The sequence below is a fragment of the Heterocephalus glaber genome, unplaced genomic scaffold (genome assembly GCF_053883595.1).
Source record: "Heterocephalus glaber isolate CG9 unplaced genomic scaffold, H.glaber_assembly_v1.0 deba00001481, whole genome shotgun sequence".
Lineage (NCBI taxonomy): Eukaryota > Metazoa > Chordata > Mammalia > Rodentia > Bathyergidae > Heterocephalus > Heterocephalus glaber.
This window is the reverse complement of record NW_028258317.1, coordinates 11,871,961-11,884,684: the sequence shown is the minus strand read 5'-3', so window position 1 is coordinate 11,884,684 and position 12,724 is coordinate 11,871,961. Positions and strand designations below refer to the sequence as shown.

At 37.7% G+C, this 12,724-nt stretch overlaps 1 protein-coding gene across 29 annotated transcripts in view; it reads right to left on the bottom strand.

Annotated features, from left to right (window-relative positions):
• LOC147825817 (uncharacterized) overlaps nucleotides 1-12,724 on the bottom strand; it is a 227,622-nt gene that overhangs the window by 135,375 nt on the left and 79,523 nt on the right. For 22 of the 29 annotated variants that reach the window (XR_015439993.1, XR_015439995.1, XR_015439979.1 and 19 more), the window contains one exon: nucleotides 234-268. The exons of 5 other annotated variants lie outside the window; for them this stretch is intronic. Coding sequence is in view for 9 of the 24 variants with exons in the window: in XM_087183613.1 (XP_087039739.1) it covers nucleotides 234-268 (35 nt within the window). In the remaining 15 variants the exon portion in view is untranslated. Of the gene's footprint in view, nucleotides 1-96; nucleotides 269-12,724 lie in introns of all 29 variants that reach the window. 2 more of the 29 variants (XR_015439982.1, XR_015439981.1) reach the window with 1 other exon arrangement.

Genomic DNA, 12,724 nt, shown 5'->3' with positions numbered 1-12,724 from the left:
TTCTCTATTTGGTCCAATTTCTAAGTAGAAATTCACAGTGTTTGATGAATAATGAATGTGAATAATTAATGCATGTGAGAAAGGAAATTTTCTTACCTGTCAGTTACTTATCTTGAAGATTACACATCCATCACTGCTCCCCTAGGGGCTAGACTCATCTCCATAGAAACTGGGGGCAATTCAAATGTTAATTATTCCTCAATGACAGATTTCCCCATCAGAATATGACTCACCTCACCGGAAGAAGACCTTCGAGGACTAACTTGTTCTAAAAGGAAGAAAATTTGACATATTTTTAAAGCCCCAAATAATGAAATATTTTAGTAGGTTCAAGAAACTATCAAAAGACTGATTCTATTTGTATACAGAAGTAAAAAAAGGTGTTATGACCTGAATGTTTGTATCCGCCCCCCCCATTCATACATTGAAACCTAACTCTCAATGCAACAGTATAAAAAGGCAGAGCCTTTAGGAGGTAATTAGGTCATGGTGGCAGAACTCTCATGAATGGAGAGAGTGCCCTTATAAAAGAGGACCAAGGGAAATTGCCCCTTCTGCCATGTGAGGATCTTGCATGAAAGCACCCTCTATGATGACTAGGTCTTCATAAGGCACCAAATCTGTTGGCACTTTAATTCTGGACTTCCCAGCAAATAGAACAGAGGACAGTTGTTTATAAACTACCAGATCTAAGGGATTTCATTTTAGTATCCAAAATGTACTAAAACAACGTGATTGCATAGAAGACATACACCCTCTGGGAAAAAAGTTGAAGAAATAGACTCTTGACCCTTTGGTGATATAATTACCAGCACCCAGAACAATGATTAGCACATAGGGGATGCTCATGGCATATTGTTGTTTTTTGTTGAATGTTGTCCTGAATGCTAATGGGTGAACAAGCAATTCTGCGATTCTGTGTTGCAAGGATACAACCATTCTCTCTCTTTTTTTTTTTTTTTTTGGTACCAGAGATTGAACTCAGATCCTTGAGCTTGTGAGGCAGGTGGTGGAACCACTGAGCTAAATCCCCAGCCCAACCATTCTCATTTTTATGATGACATTATATACAACATCTTTTTGATACACATTTCATTTATTCCTTACAAATTTTAAAAATAGGTACAAGTTCATTAATACCTTGTTAATATTTGTTTAAAATTCCAAAACCCCAAAGTTCTGGGAGAATTCATATAATGGCAAAAACCTTTTCATAGTCTTTATCCCAATTTACTTGAATATTGACACATTTTCTTGCAAAAATAATGTTTTGAGAGGGCTTTCTAGGTCCTTGAATTTTTAAAAATTTATATATCATATACAAATATTACCTTTCTAAAGTCTGAAACAAATTGAATTCCAAAATACATTTAACCACAAAAATTTTGATTAGACTCACATTGTCATTCAGCTTTATAACTGAAATCTTTTGTCTCAGAAAAGTTAAGCAATTTAGCCAGCACCATACTGCTATTAAGTGGATAGCTAAGGCCAAAGTCTTCAGATGCCAAAGTTTCTAACTATCTAAAACCAAGCATTAAGATCATCCTCTTCATGATCATAAAAGAAATAAAGTTGGTCAGAGACACCACAGACTTGGTCTTTGCAGGGGAAACTGACAACAAATTGAGTAGGGTCTGGACATGGGATGTAAAAGGTAGGGAGGTTTCACATGACTGGACCTCTGCTCCATGAAGGAAGAGACTTCCCAAACTCATTGTCATTCTGTAGTGACTCAGTGTGATACATAAGTAGAAGCTCACTGATGGCTGTCCTGTATACTTCTTGTGAATAAGTTAGGCGTGACCTAATAAAGACGCTAAAATACCACGCCTAATTTTTTTTCCTAATCATGAGTCTTTTATTGGAAGGCAAGTTATACTAGATTTTTGTCTTAGAAACAGTAAGAAGACTAGTTTGTTTCTTCTTTGTAAGAGAGAACATTTTTTGTCTATGACTTATACTCTGAGTAGCATTTTGGGCAGTCTTTTAAGATTTTGATAGACAAAGTGTTAGCTACTGTTATTCTCTAATTATGTTATGAAAGTTTGTTTTATTTTCCAAAAAAAATGAACATAAATTATAAGGTCAGTACTTGAATCAGTTAGGAGAGACTAGGTTATGCTGAAGTAACAAACAATCCACAAGGTACTAGGGCTTTAGATGGCAAAAGTTTAATGAGCATGTCTACCACAAGAAACCAAGGATGGTTCCATTCCTGTGGTCACTCTGGACTTGGGTTGACAATGCAGCCCTCATTTCAAACATTGATGCTTTTGTAACAGAAGTGAAGAGAAAGTATCAGCATGTACTGGTTCTTTAGGCTTCTGTCCAAGAGAAATACATTGTCACTTCCACACACACAGCCTGTTGGTTAAAGTCAGTCTTGTAGTCAACTAACATCAAGTGGGCAGGAAGTACAAAATTTGTGATTCCGAGATTTTCAGTAAATTTACCTATCCAATACATGTTGAACATGTAGCGGTACTAAGCCCTGTTCTATGCACCAGGGATCAATAACTGCATTAAGTGTTCTGAAGAGAAATGAAGCTGAGCAGGGAGAGCTGAGTAGCAGTGTTGGGGACAGTGAGGTGAAAGCAAGGCCAGTGATGTTTCTCCGAAGAGACCTGAAGGAAGTGACGGAAGCAGTTGGCTAAAGGAGATTCTGCCTTTAAGGCCAAAATAAGACGCAAAGAACTCAAATCCAAGAATGATTCTTAAAATAGAGACAGCAGAGAAACATCAGCCAGCTCCTACCTGTGGGGCTGAAACAGTTCAGCTCTTTCTCTCTGAGCCATGGAACACATCATCCCACTTCCTTTTTTTTTTCTGACTAAAACAATACATGCAACAGAACACTTCCTTTTTCCCCATGGTTAAGTAACATGCAAAGGGGTTTTACTTCAGGAGAAAATGATCAGCAGCAAATGTTCTATAAACAAATTACCCACCACTTACTGGGCAAAATCTGTATTTTAGGAAGTGTTCTAGGTGTATTAAATACTTTACCTCATCGAATGGAAAAGGCAATTGTAAGAAGGATAAAATACACTGATTATTATTGCCATCTTACAGAAGAAAAAGCAATAAAGTGAGGTAACTAGCTTTCTGAAAAACCATGGGGATATTTTATAGCAAAGATAGAACCTGAATCTTAAGCCTGTGCTCTAAATTACTATGAAGGCTTGAAATGCAGCTCAATGGTCAAGCACTTGCCTAACATGCACAATGTTCTGGGCTTGATCGCCACTACTGCCAAAAATAAAAATGAAGCAAGTTACTATGAAATACTGTAAAATTTTGAAAGGAAAACTTGAGAAAATCTACAAGTCTACCTGAATTCCTATTTCATAATTTAAAGGTAGAATTGTCCCTGTAACAGTAAGAAAGCATAGTACCTACACCTCTTAACTAAGCAGTCTACCTATAGGTAAGACTGACTCCAGGGATCCTTTCCTCACACCTTCACGTTTTCATCAAAGGTCACCTCCCTAATGAAGCTTTACCCTGCCTACACTATTTTAAATTGAGTCCACCTTGTCAACGCTTCCCTGGTCCTTCTATGGCTTTATTTCTCCCATAGCATTTTCATCTTTAAAACACTCAGAAAAACAGATAAATTGTGACTTCATAAATGTAAATTGTTGAGAATGAGAATGTTTCAAAATGTGAGGTCAATAGTAAGACAAAGAGAATCAAAGCTAATGAATGAAACCACTAATCTTGTCCAACTTTCTCATTTTACCAGTGAGAAAACTCAAGCACAAAGTGGCTCATGGCTTGTCTCAGGGGTGACACACATGGTCAATGTCAAAGATAAGAGTAGAACTCAAGACTTTTAAATGCTCTGTAAAAAGGATTCCTAAGTAACCAGCTTTCCAACAGAGAACCTAGGAAGAAATTATCTAGTTTGTGAATTTGCAGTTGAACAAAGACATTTATTATGAACACAGAAAAGAAGAATTAGAGATTCAGTGGTAGTAAATGATCTAAACGCTTAAATTTAGCATCAAATGAATCAATTTTCTATCTTTTGTTGTTCCCGCTGTCCTGAAGAACAGTGACATGGTGGCTTTCCTATTTTACTCATGAGTGGCCAATTATCCTGAATTTACCAGCTATGTTTTTGATACATAGTTGGTAGCTGGGTGAATAACACAGGCCAGTAGTGTCGCTTCCATCTACAGAGACATAGCCTTTGAGGTCTTCCAGTCTGGGGTTCCCCAGGCACAGCCAGCTGACCACCAGGGAGGGATGTCTGTACTGCACCCAGCCAGTGCCCATTTCACCTTCTTCCTCTGAGACAGCACACACACACTGAGCTCCCCTCCCCCTCCTCACCTGCTGCCTCGCTCTTTGTTAGGCCAGGGATGTGCAATAAATGCTCCCAAATTGGAGCACTGGCCATTTAAGGGGAGAACATTCAAAAGAGAAGATAGAGCTTGTAAGAACAAAATAATTTAAGAAAGCTCCTCAGTATCTGCTTTGAGCTAGGAGGAAGATGTTCAAAATCAGGCAAATCAAACTTTCACTACTTTTAAGAAGAGACTCAGGTCCAGAGTATGGATACAACTTGCCCAGAGTCACAAAGTCAGGAAGTAATAGAGTCAAGACTAGACTCAGTTCTTCCAAATTCCAGTCTAGGGCCTTCTCATGATTCCTCTTCAGTCTCAGCCATTCTATTTTAGATAAAAATAACCATGATTCACAACATATCAGTGCCACACTACACACTGAATATACACTACATCTTGTTTGCACAGGGTGTGCTTTGACTCATATGGGTAAGGTCATGAATTCTTAAGCATTTATATCTCTTAACAACTAGTGCAGGGCCCATATCAGAGAAAGCATTGTGATTTGCTTGATGAAAGAATAGATATGTATGGGACAGGTGAGGCAGGTAGAGATCAAGCATAATTATATTTGTATTATGTGTTGATGAGTTGTAGTTGTATATATTTGTGGAGTAAAAGCAATGTTACAATTTTTGAGTACATTGTAAATGGATTAAATCCAGCTAATTAATCCATCCTTCACCTCAGATATTTGACATTTTTGTGATGAGAACATTGCTGATTATTAACTATATTCAGTATACGGGCAACAGATTTTTTAAAAGTCATATTTCTCCTGAGGCTTTGTGCCTTGCAATGATCAATTCCCCATTCCTCTAATCCTTCAGCCTCTAGTGCCACCATTCGCTCTGTTCCTGTGAGTTACAGGAGGAACATGCCTGACTGTCCTGATCCTGGCTTATTCTATTTAGCATATAACATAATTGTTAAGAGCTCCCATGACACAGTATTCTTTCCTCAAAGTGTAGAGCCTTCTCATCATGCTCCCTTATTTCCTACCTCTTGACATTTTTAACCTAATCAGAAGCTGCCTCCCATTCTCTCTAGTGGAAAAGAATCTCCCAAGACTCTGGCATCACATGGCATCGGATCCGAGTGCCACCTTGACTGAGGCTGACTGTACAATGGAGGCGAGTGACTTCAACTTCTGAGATTCAGTTTAATCAACTGTAAAAGAGTTCATAATACTAATTTCACTCAATTTTTCTGTGGAAGATGTAATATGGGTAAAATTCCCAAATACCATGCAGCAAATAGTAACTTCTTTTTTTGGAAATGTTTTAATTGACAGGTAAAAATATTATATATTTGTGGTATACAGTATGATGTTTTGATATATGGACATGTTTTAGAATAGCTAAAATAGCTAATTAATGTATGTATTACCTCACATACTTATCAATTTTTGTAGTGAGAACACTAAAAATCTCTTCTTTTAGCCATTTTCAAGTATAGTCATTATGTATACTTATGTATGTAAAATAGATCTTTTGAATTGATTCCTCCTAAATGAAATTTTGTAGTCTTTGACCAACATCTTCCCAATTCCCCAGCCACCATCCTTCAATAATCACCATTTTACTCTGTTCTATGAATCCAACTCTTTTAGATTCCACAAATGAATAAGATCCTGAGTTGTTTATCTTTCTGTGCCTGGATTCTCTTAATGTAAAGTCCACTAGGTTCATCTATGTTTTTGCAAATAATATAATTTCTTTTTTTTATTAAAAAATCAATAGTATTGAATTGTGTGTACACATTTTTTATTAGCCATTCATCTATAAATAGACATTTAGGTTGACTATATTTGGCTATTGTGAATAATGCTTCAATGATCATGGGAGTACAGATGTCTCTTCAACATACTGATTTCATTATTTTGAACATATACTCATATAACTTCTTATTAAATGTTGATTTCCTTTGCCCACAATATTCCCTCCCTCCTCAGAGTCCCATGGCTCTTTACTTTTCTTCACTGGTTTATTATGTACTATTTTACAGATTATCAGTGACTTCCGAATACTTCTACTTGTATTAGATCATAAACTTTCCAGAGGACATTGTTAGATCAGAAAAATCTTTGCATTTTCCCCACCATCACTTCCCACTGCACTGCATCTGAAACAATGCCTAGCACAAATCTGGCACACAAGGGCCAGGGATTTATCTCAGGGGTTCCGGCAGCTGCCTCACAAGTGCAAGTTCCCACGTTCAATCCCAGGTACCAAAAAAACACAAAAAACAAAAAACGAATCTGGCACACAAAATTTATTTTTGTAGAATTGAAGTGCCAGTCTGTGGTGCTGATGGGGGTGGGGTATAATATAGTGGGACTTTTACTTAAATTTCCTACAAAGTAATAGCTCTTCTGATGATGTCTTATCTACTTCTTCACATTATGTCTATTTTTCCCTGAGAGTAGGTAGCCAGGCATGTGGCAACAACACCTTCCAGCAACAGTGAGCATGTAAAGAGCCTGGGCCCCTCAGGAAGGGACCACACAATGTTCCTGTGCTGGCTCCTCATGTCCCCACCAAGGGGAAGTGGTATTTTGGGGATGGCAGATGACAGAGTGACATCACCCACCTCCGTCAGTGCTCATTTCATTTCTTCAATTTTAACAAAGATGTGATAGAAAACATTGTTCCTTTATCACAGCATGGGGGTGGGGGTGGGTGCTCGGTGTCTTATTTATTATTCAAAATAGGGAAGGTTCTTCTCACCCTGCCCTTCTTTCTAGAGCTTCCCATTTCAGTCCTGATTTTCTGGAAGAAGTAAAGGCCAGTAACTGAAATGTCAATGGTAAATTCATATATCACATCCATCTATATTATAATCTAAAGAAATAAAAAACTAAAAATTCTTAAAAATAATTAGAGTACTGAAACCTATGCATTCCTAAGATAACAATTAAAGGTAACAAATGCTCATGAACTATTATTAGCAGCAAGATGTATGAAGCTCATCTTACGATCAAGTTGCTACAATTTGTGTTCAATTACCTTGTCAATTCCTCAGCCAGCCCTATGTGGAAGGTCATGTCCATTGGAGAGAGTATATCATCTGCCAATGTCCTATACCTAGTAAGAAGCAGGGCTGAAACTTAGACATATGTTTCTCTGTCTTGGGAGCTCGCATACTCACATTCATAATATTATCTATACCACCTCACCCAACCATGCCTGGGACTGAGTCATGTTAGTAATATAGAAATTAATAATATACAATCACCCTCCCTCAAGAAGAAACTAACAGATTAGAATATACATGGAAATTTGTATATATTCATGTAATCATATAATTACAATCAAGAATGATTGGTACTGTACCAATGGGCTCTATAAACTCCCCAGGGAGAAATGTATTTTAAATTGGTGTCTGGATAATGTGGAGAACTGAATATCTAATCTACTATCTAATCTAAGATTGTTCTAGGTGCTTTCACATGGGTGATCCTATATCACTTTAATAATTAAATATATCTCCATGTGATAAGTAATACTATCCCCATTTTACAGATGTGAAAACCAGCTCTCATGCAATAGTAACAAACACCTGTCTAGCACTGACTACATGTTAGTTGCTGTCCTAAGAACTCTCTGTGAATTAGTTCATTTAATATCAATTCAGTTGTACAAGATGAGGAAGCTGAGATAGTTTATGTTCATTTATCCAAAGCTTTACTCCTAGTAAGAGGTGAAGCCAGAGGCCTTGCTCTCAACAATCATGTTAGTTCTACAGAAGAAAAGTCCTGTGCAAAGCTACTATCTGAAAGGGCCAGAGCCAGGCTTTGGACCTTATCTGTCTGTAATGAAGAAAATATTCTTTCTAAAAATGTACAGATAATCCTTGTTTAACAACCTTCCTGCTTAATGACTGTTCAGACTTACCACCAACCCACAATGTTTGAACTTACTATCTGCTTCCTGGACTTACAACTTGTCTTTTTATTTTTTACAGTTCTGTACATCTTATTTACAGAGCCTCAATGTCTTTTTTGTACAGTACACCTTGTTTATATAGTGCTTTAATTTTTGTTGATTATACTGTACAGTATTGCCATTTTATGTTGTTATACATTACAGTACTGCGTGTAAGAGTTGTGCAAATAAAAGCAAAGTCATCAAATTGAAATTTCCTTTGACCATTTCTTTGTTCTGAATATTGTAATGTACATGTTATATACAATTCCTCATTTAGCGACCAATTCACTTAACGACTTGGTCGCAGGAATGTAACTTGGTCCTTAAAAGAGGAATATCTGTACTGCAAAATATTTTGTACCAGGAAAAATGACTGGAAATGTAGGTGGGAATAAAGTGCTCTAACTGTCATAATAAGACGTGAGAACTCTATTCTATGGCAAGAAAAACCCTCAAAAAGATTTTGAGCAGAAAACAAAAAAGCAAAATTTATAAATCAGCTCTGGAAAGGGACATTTTACTAGAAGATAGAGAAAGAATAGTAAGTGGATGACACTGAAAATAATGATCCTTGTTAGGAGGCACTGCATAGTCACAGGAGGAATGATCAGAGTCTGAGTAAAGACAGAGACATGGTTAATGGACACAGGACTAGATCCAAGAGAATTTTCAGAGATGGCAGTGGAGGGACTTATCCATTGTGGAAAGAGAAGGACACTCAAAGTGGAACCTAAAGTTTGTAGGTTGAGTTATTAAGAGAACTATGCTGCTCTTACATAATTTGGAGAGGGAAAGCTTTTGGCATGTGGAGTTTCTGGTGCCTGTAAATCCATTAGTGAAACTAACCTAAAGAGAGTCATTGCAGGAAGAATTACTTAGCATCCTGGTCTCTGGTTCTGACCTTCCTAAGTGGCCAGCAGAACTGACAAAAAGCAATTTGATCTTTGTAAGCTATTCTAACCAAAAAGCAGCATTTACAATGCCTTTTCAGTGCATAAAAAGGAGTATCACTGATGGGCACACCATACTCTTAGCCACACCCAAGATGTCTCAGAATGTTGAAATGAAAGGAAACAAGTGGTAAATTGAGCACTATTTTCACAGTGTCAGCTGTAATTCCAAAACAAGAAATTCTTTTCTGAGGAATTTCTGCTGAGTTGGGAAAATCTTTGGAGTATCATCAGATTAATTTAAAAAAGAAGAAAAAAATTAATAAGATGGATCCTAAAAGTTTAATGTATGAGTATATATACATTTATACTATGTATATAGCATGAATATATAGACATATATATTCATTTGCATATATTACAAGTAGATAAAACACTAGAAGGAAATGTACCAAAATGTTACTAGATATCCTTCACTAAATAATTATTATCAGGCATTGTGCTATTCATTAGATATTGTGAGAAAAACATACCTAGTAAAGCTCTCTTAAAGTTTATGATTCAGGAGCTAAGCTAAGAATTTAAACGTATTTTAAAGCAATCTAAGCTCTGAATCCTAGTCTTTTATGGATGACTGAATCTTTGATTTCACCCATCAAGTTACTGCTCTCCAGGGATAAAGTAACAGGTCCAAAATCACCACCTAGAAAGAGGAAGAGTCAGAATTTGGATGTCTGTCCCATACTTGCTTGCTATTATCAAGTATTTCTGAAACATTTCCTTAGTGTTCATAGAAATAACTCTCTTTTGTATTTGTATGTCATTGATTAACATAATTACCTTCTACAATTACAATAATAAGTATAACAGGCATTTCCATATTTGTGAATAGATACATGTGGTTTCTGGGTGAGCATGCACCTAGCTGAGCTAACTGGCCACTGACATTCAGTGGCCTTTATGCATTGCTTAGCATAATTTACAGAAGTAATTCAGAGTATACATCATCTTATAAATCAACTAAATGGGAACTGATTAGGAGAACATATACTGTATCATATTTGTGGTCACATAGCTTGAGGTTTTCATAACAGGCAGCCAGTTAAATCACATTGATTTCGCTTTATACTAACATCTTATTTTCAGCATTATCATATCTATCACTAAGTCACAATTTAGTGCTTGGTTTGGGCTGTGCTGTTACTCTGCCCCAATGTATATAATGAAGTTCTAACCATGAGGACCTCAGAATTCACTAAATATCTCTAAAGAGGTATTAACATAAAATGAGGTTATGTGAGTGAACTCTGATCCAATAAGATTGGTGTACTTCTAAGAGATACAAATGACGCAGGAAATCAAGACATGGACAATATACACAAACCAATGGGTGCTCATGTGAAGACATGGTAAAAAGATGTAGTAGTGAGCTTTTCCATCACTGAAATGCAATATACACTTAAAGGAGGAGAGGTTTAATTTGGCTTGTGGTTTGATGGGGGTTTCAGTTCATGGTCAGCTGGCTCCCAGACAGAAACACCAGGGCCAAGGGGCATAAAGGAATTTTTATGTAGCAGGGAAGCAGAGTAGAGAAACAGGGGAATACTGCCTGAGAAGAAGGGGTAAGGGTCCAGACATAAAACCAAGGCCACACTTCCATGATCTACCCAGACACACTCAAAAGTGTGCTCCATCAATCTTCCAAGTGGATCCCAGTGCTGATCAAGATGACATTCCACCCTAACTGCCACAAAAGGCAACCATCTATAAGCCCCTTGTCAGCCTGTAACCCAAACACAGCTCTATAAATCATTTTTAATCTTCAAATAAAGATAATAGTTCACAAAGAGGAAGAGGAAGTGGGAGGGATTGGGGTAAGGAAAGAAGGGAAAGGAATAAATCTGAGAAAAGGGAAAAACAAAACCGAAGTCTTTGTAAATAAGGAGGGGTGGAGGGGTTGAAGGGAGGGCAGGGGAATAGTGAAGAAAATAAGAACCAAGATATATCATGTAAAGGTACAGATTCCCAATGATGAATGTTGTCATGTTGTATACCGAAAATGTTCCAATAAACGTAATGAAAAAAAAAAAGAAAGTTCATGATTCTGCCTAACATATGCTGCATACAACTAGAAATGCAAAAATCTCTCCCACAAAGTCTAAACAGTTCCAGCAGTTTTCAAAAGCTCAAGCCTCTTCTGAGACTCAAGGAAAACTCTTATCTGTGAATAGCTGCAAAAATTAAAAACAAGTTATATAATCCCAAGGAGCAAATGACACAGGGCAAACATTTCTGTTCCAAAAGGGAGGGATGGGGCATAGAAAACATTAACTGTGCCAGTAATCTGAGGCATGTGATGGTGAGATGTGAGTTCCAAAAGGCTTGAATGGCCCCACCTTAGTGCCCTTGCTCTTTGCATCTCATGTGGCTTCTCTTTTGGGCTGGCTCTGCTTATGCCCTGCAGTTTTCCTTAGTAGATATTCCATATTCCCAATATCTCCAAATTTCTGGGATCCATCTCCACTGCACCTTCAGTTTCACTATCACAGCTTCATATACTGCCTTCTTAGGGACTTCTTGCCTGGCCTCTCAGGACTTCCTTTGAAATCCAGGTGGAAGCCTCTCTGACACCACAACTTGTGCATTCTCCATGTCAATAAAGCCATCACGTGGATTATGTCAAGGTCTACTCCCAGCTTGAGCAGTAACTGGGTCCCACTAGACCACAGCAGCAGCAGCCACTGAGTATAGCAAAATGAATTCTGGAGAACCAATTCCCTAGGAGGCCTTTCTCAAGAAGGAGACCTAGGGCCTCTTATCTCAAATGACAAGTTTATACTTTTGCACTGTTAACCCTATGATGGATAGGGTCTGCTGATTCCTGAGATGCCCTCAAGATATCTTTCCTCTTGTCACTGTACAAAGTACTTGATTCCTTATTGAAGGTGCTAATCCCCAGCAGCCACACCTCCTTTGCCCCCAACTTTATTCATAGTTCCTTTTGGAACAAAATTTAAGTTTTTCAAATTGTTCTGCTCTGCTTTCTGCTCCCAACTCTCACTATAAATCTGGCTAAAAACTGCCAGCAGTATCCATGGCAAAACCTGCATATTGGACTACTTTGAAATTTCTTCCACCAGATCAATTATTCCATAGCCCTTAAACACAACTTCCGACAAAGTCTCAAGACATGGCTAAAACTTAGACAAATTTTCTGCTAGAGGGCAACACACATAGCCTCTAATCCACTGCCTTTGGAGTCCATGGTCCCAAATGAAACATCCTGAGCCTGGCCTTTACCGCCATCATTCCTACCAGAATTCTGGTCTTCTGAGTTCTGACCAGAATCATTCATCAGGCTCTGCTCACAGCCTTCTAGGTTTGCTCCAGCCCAATGTGCCAAACTTTTCCAAGCTCCTCCTGTAAACCAATTCCAAAGGCTTCTAAATTGGTCACAGCCACAACCCCATTCTTCTGGTACCAATTTTCTGTATTAATCAGCTTTCCCATTACTGAGACAAAATATCGCTACCCACAAGTTAAAGGACAG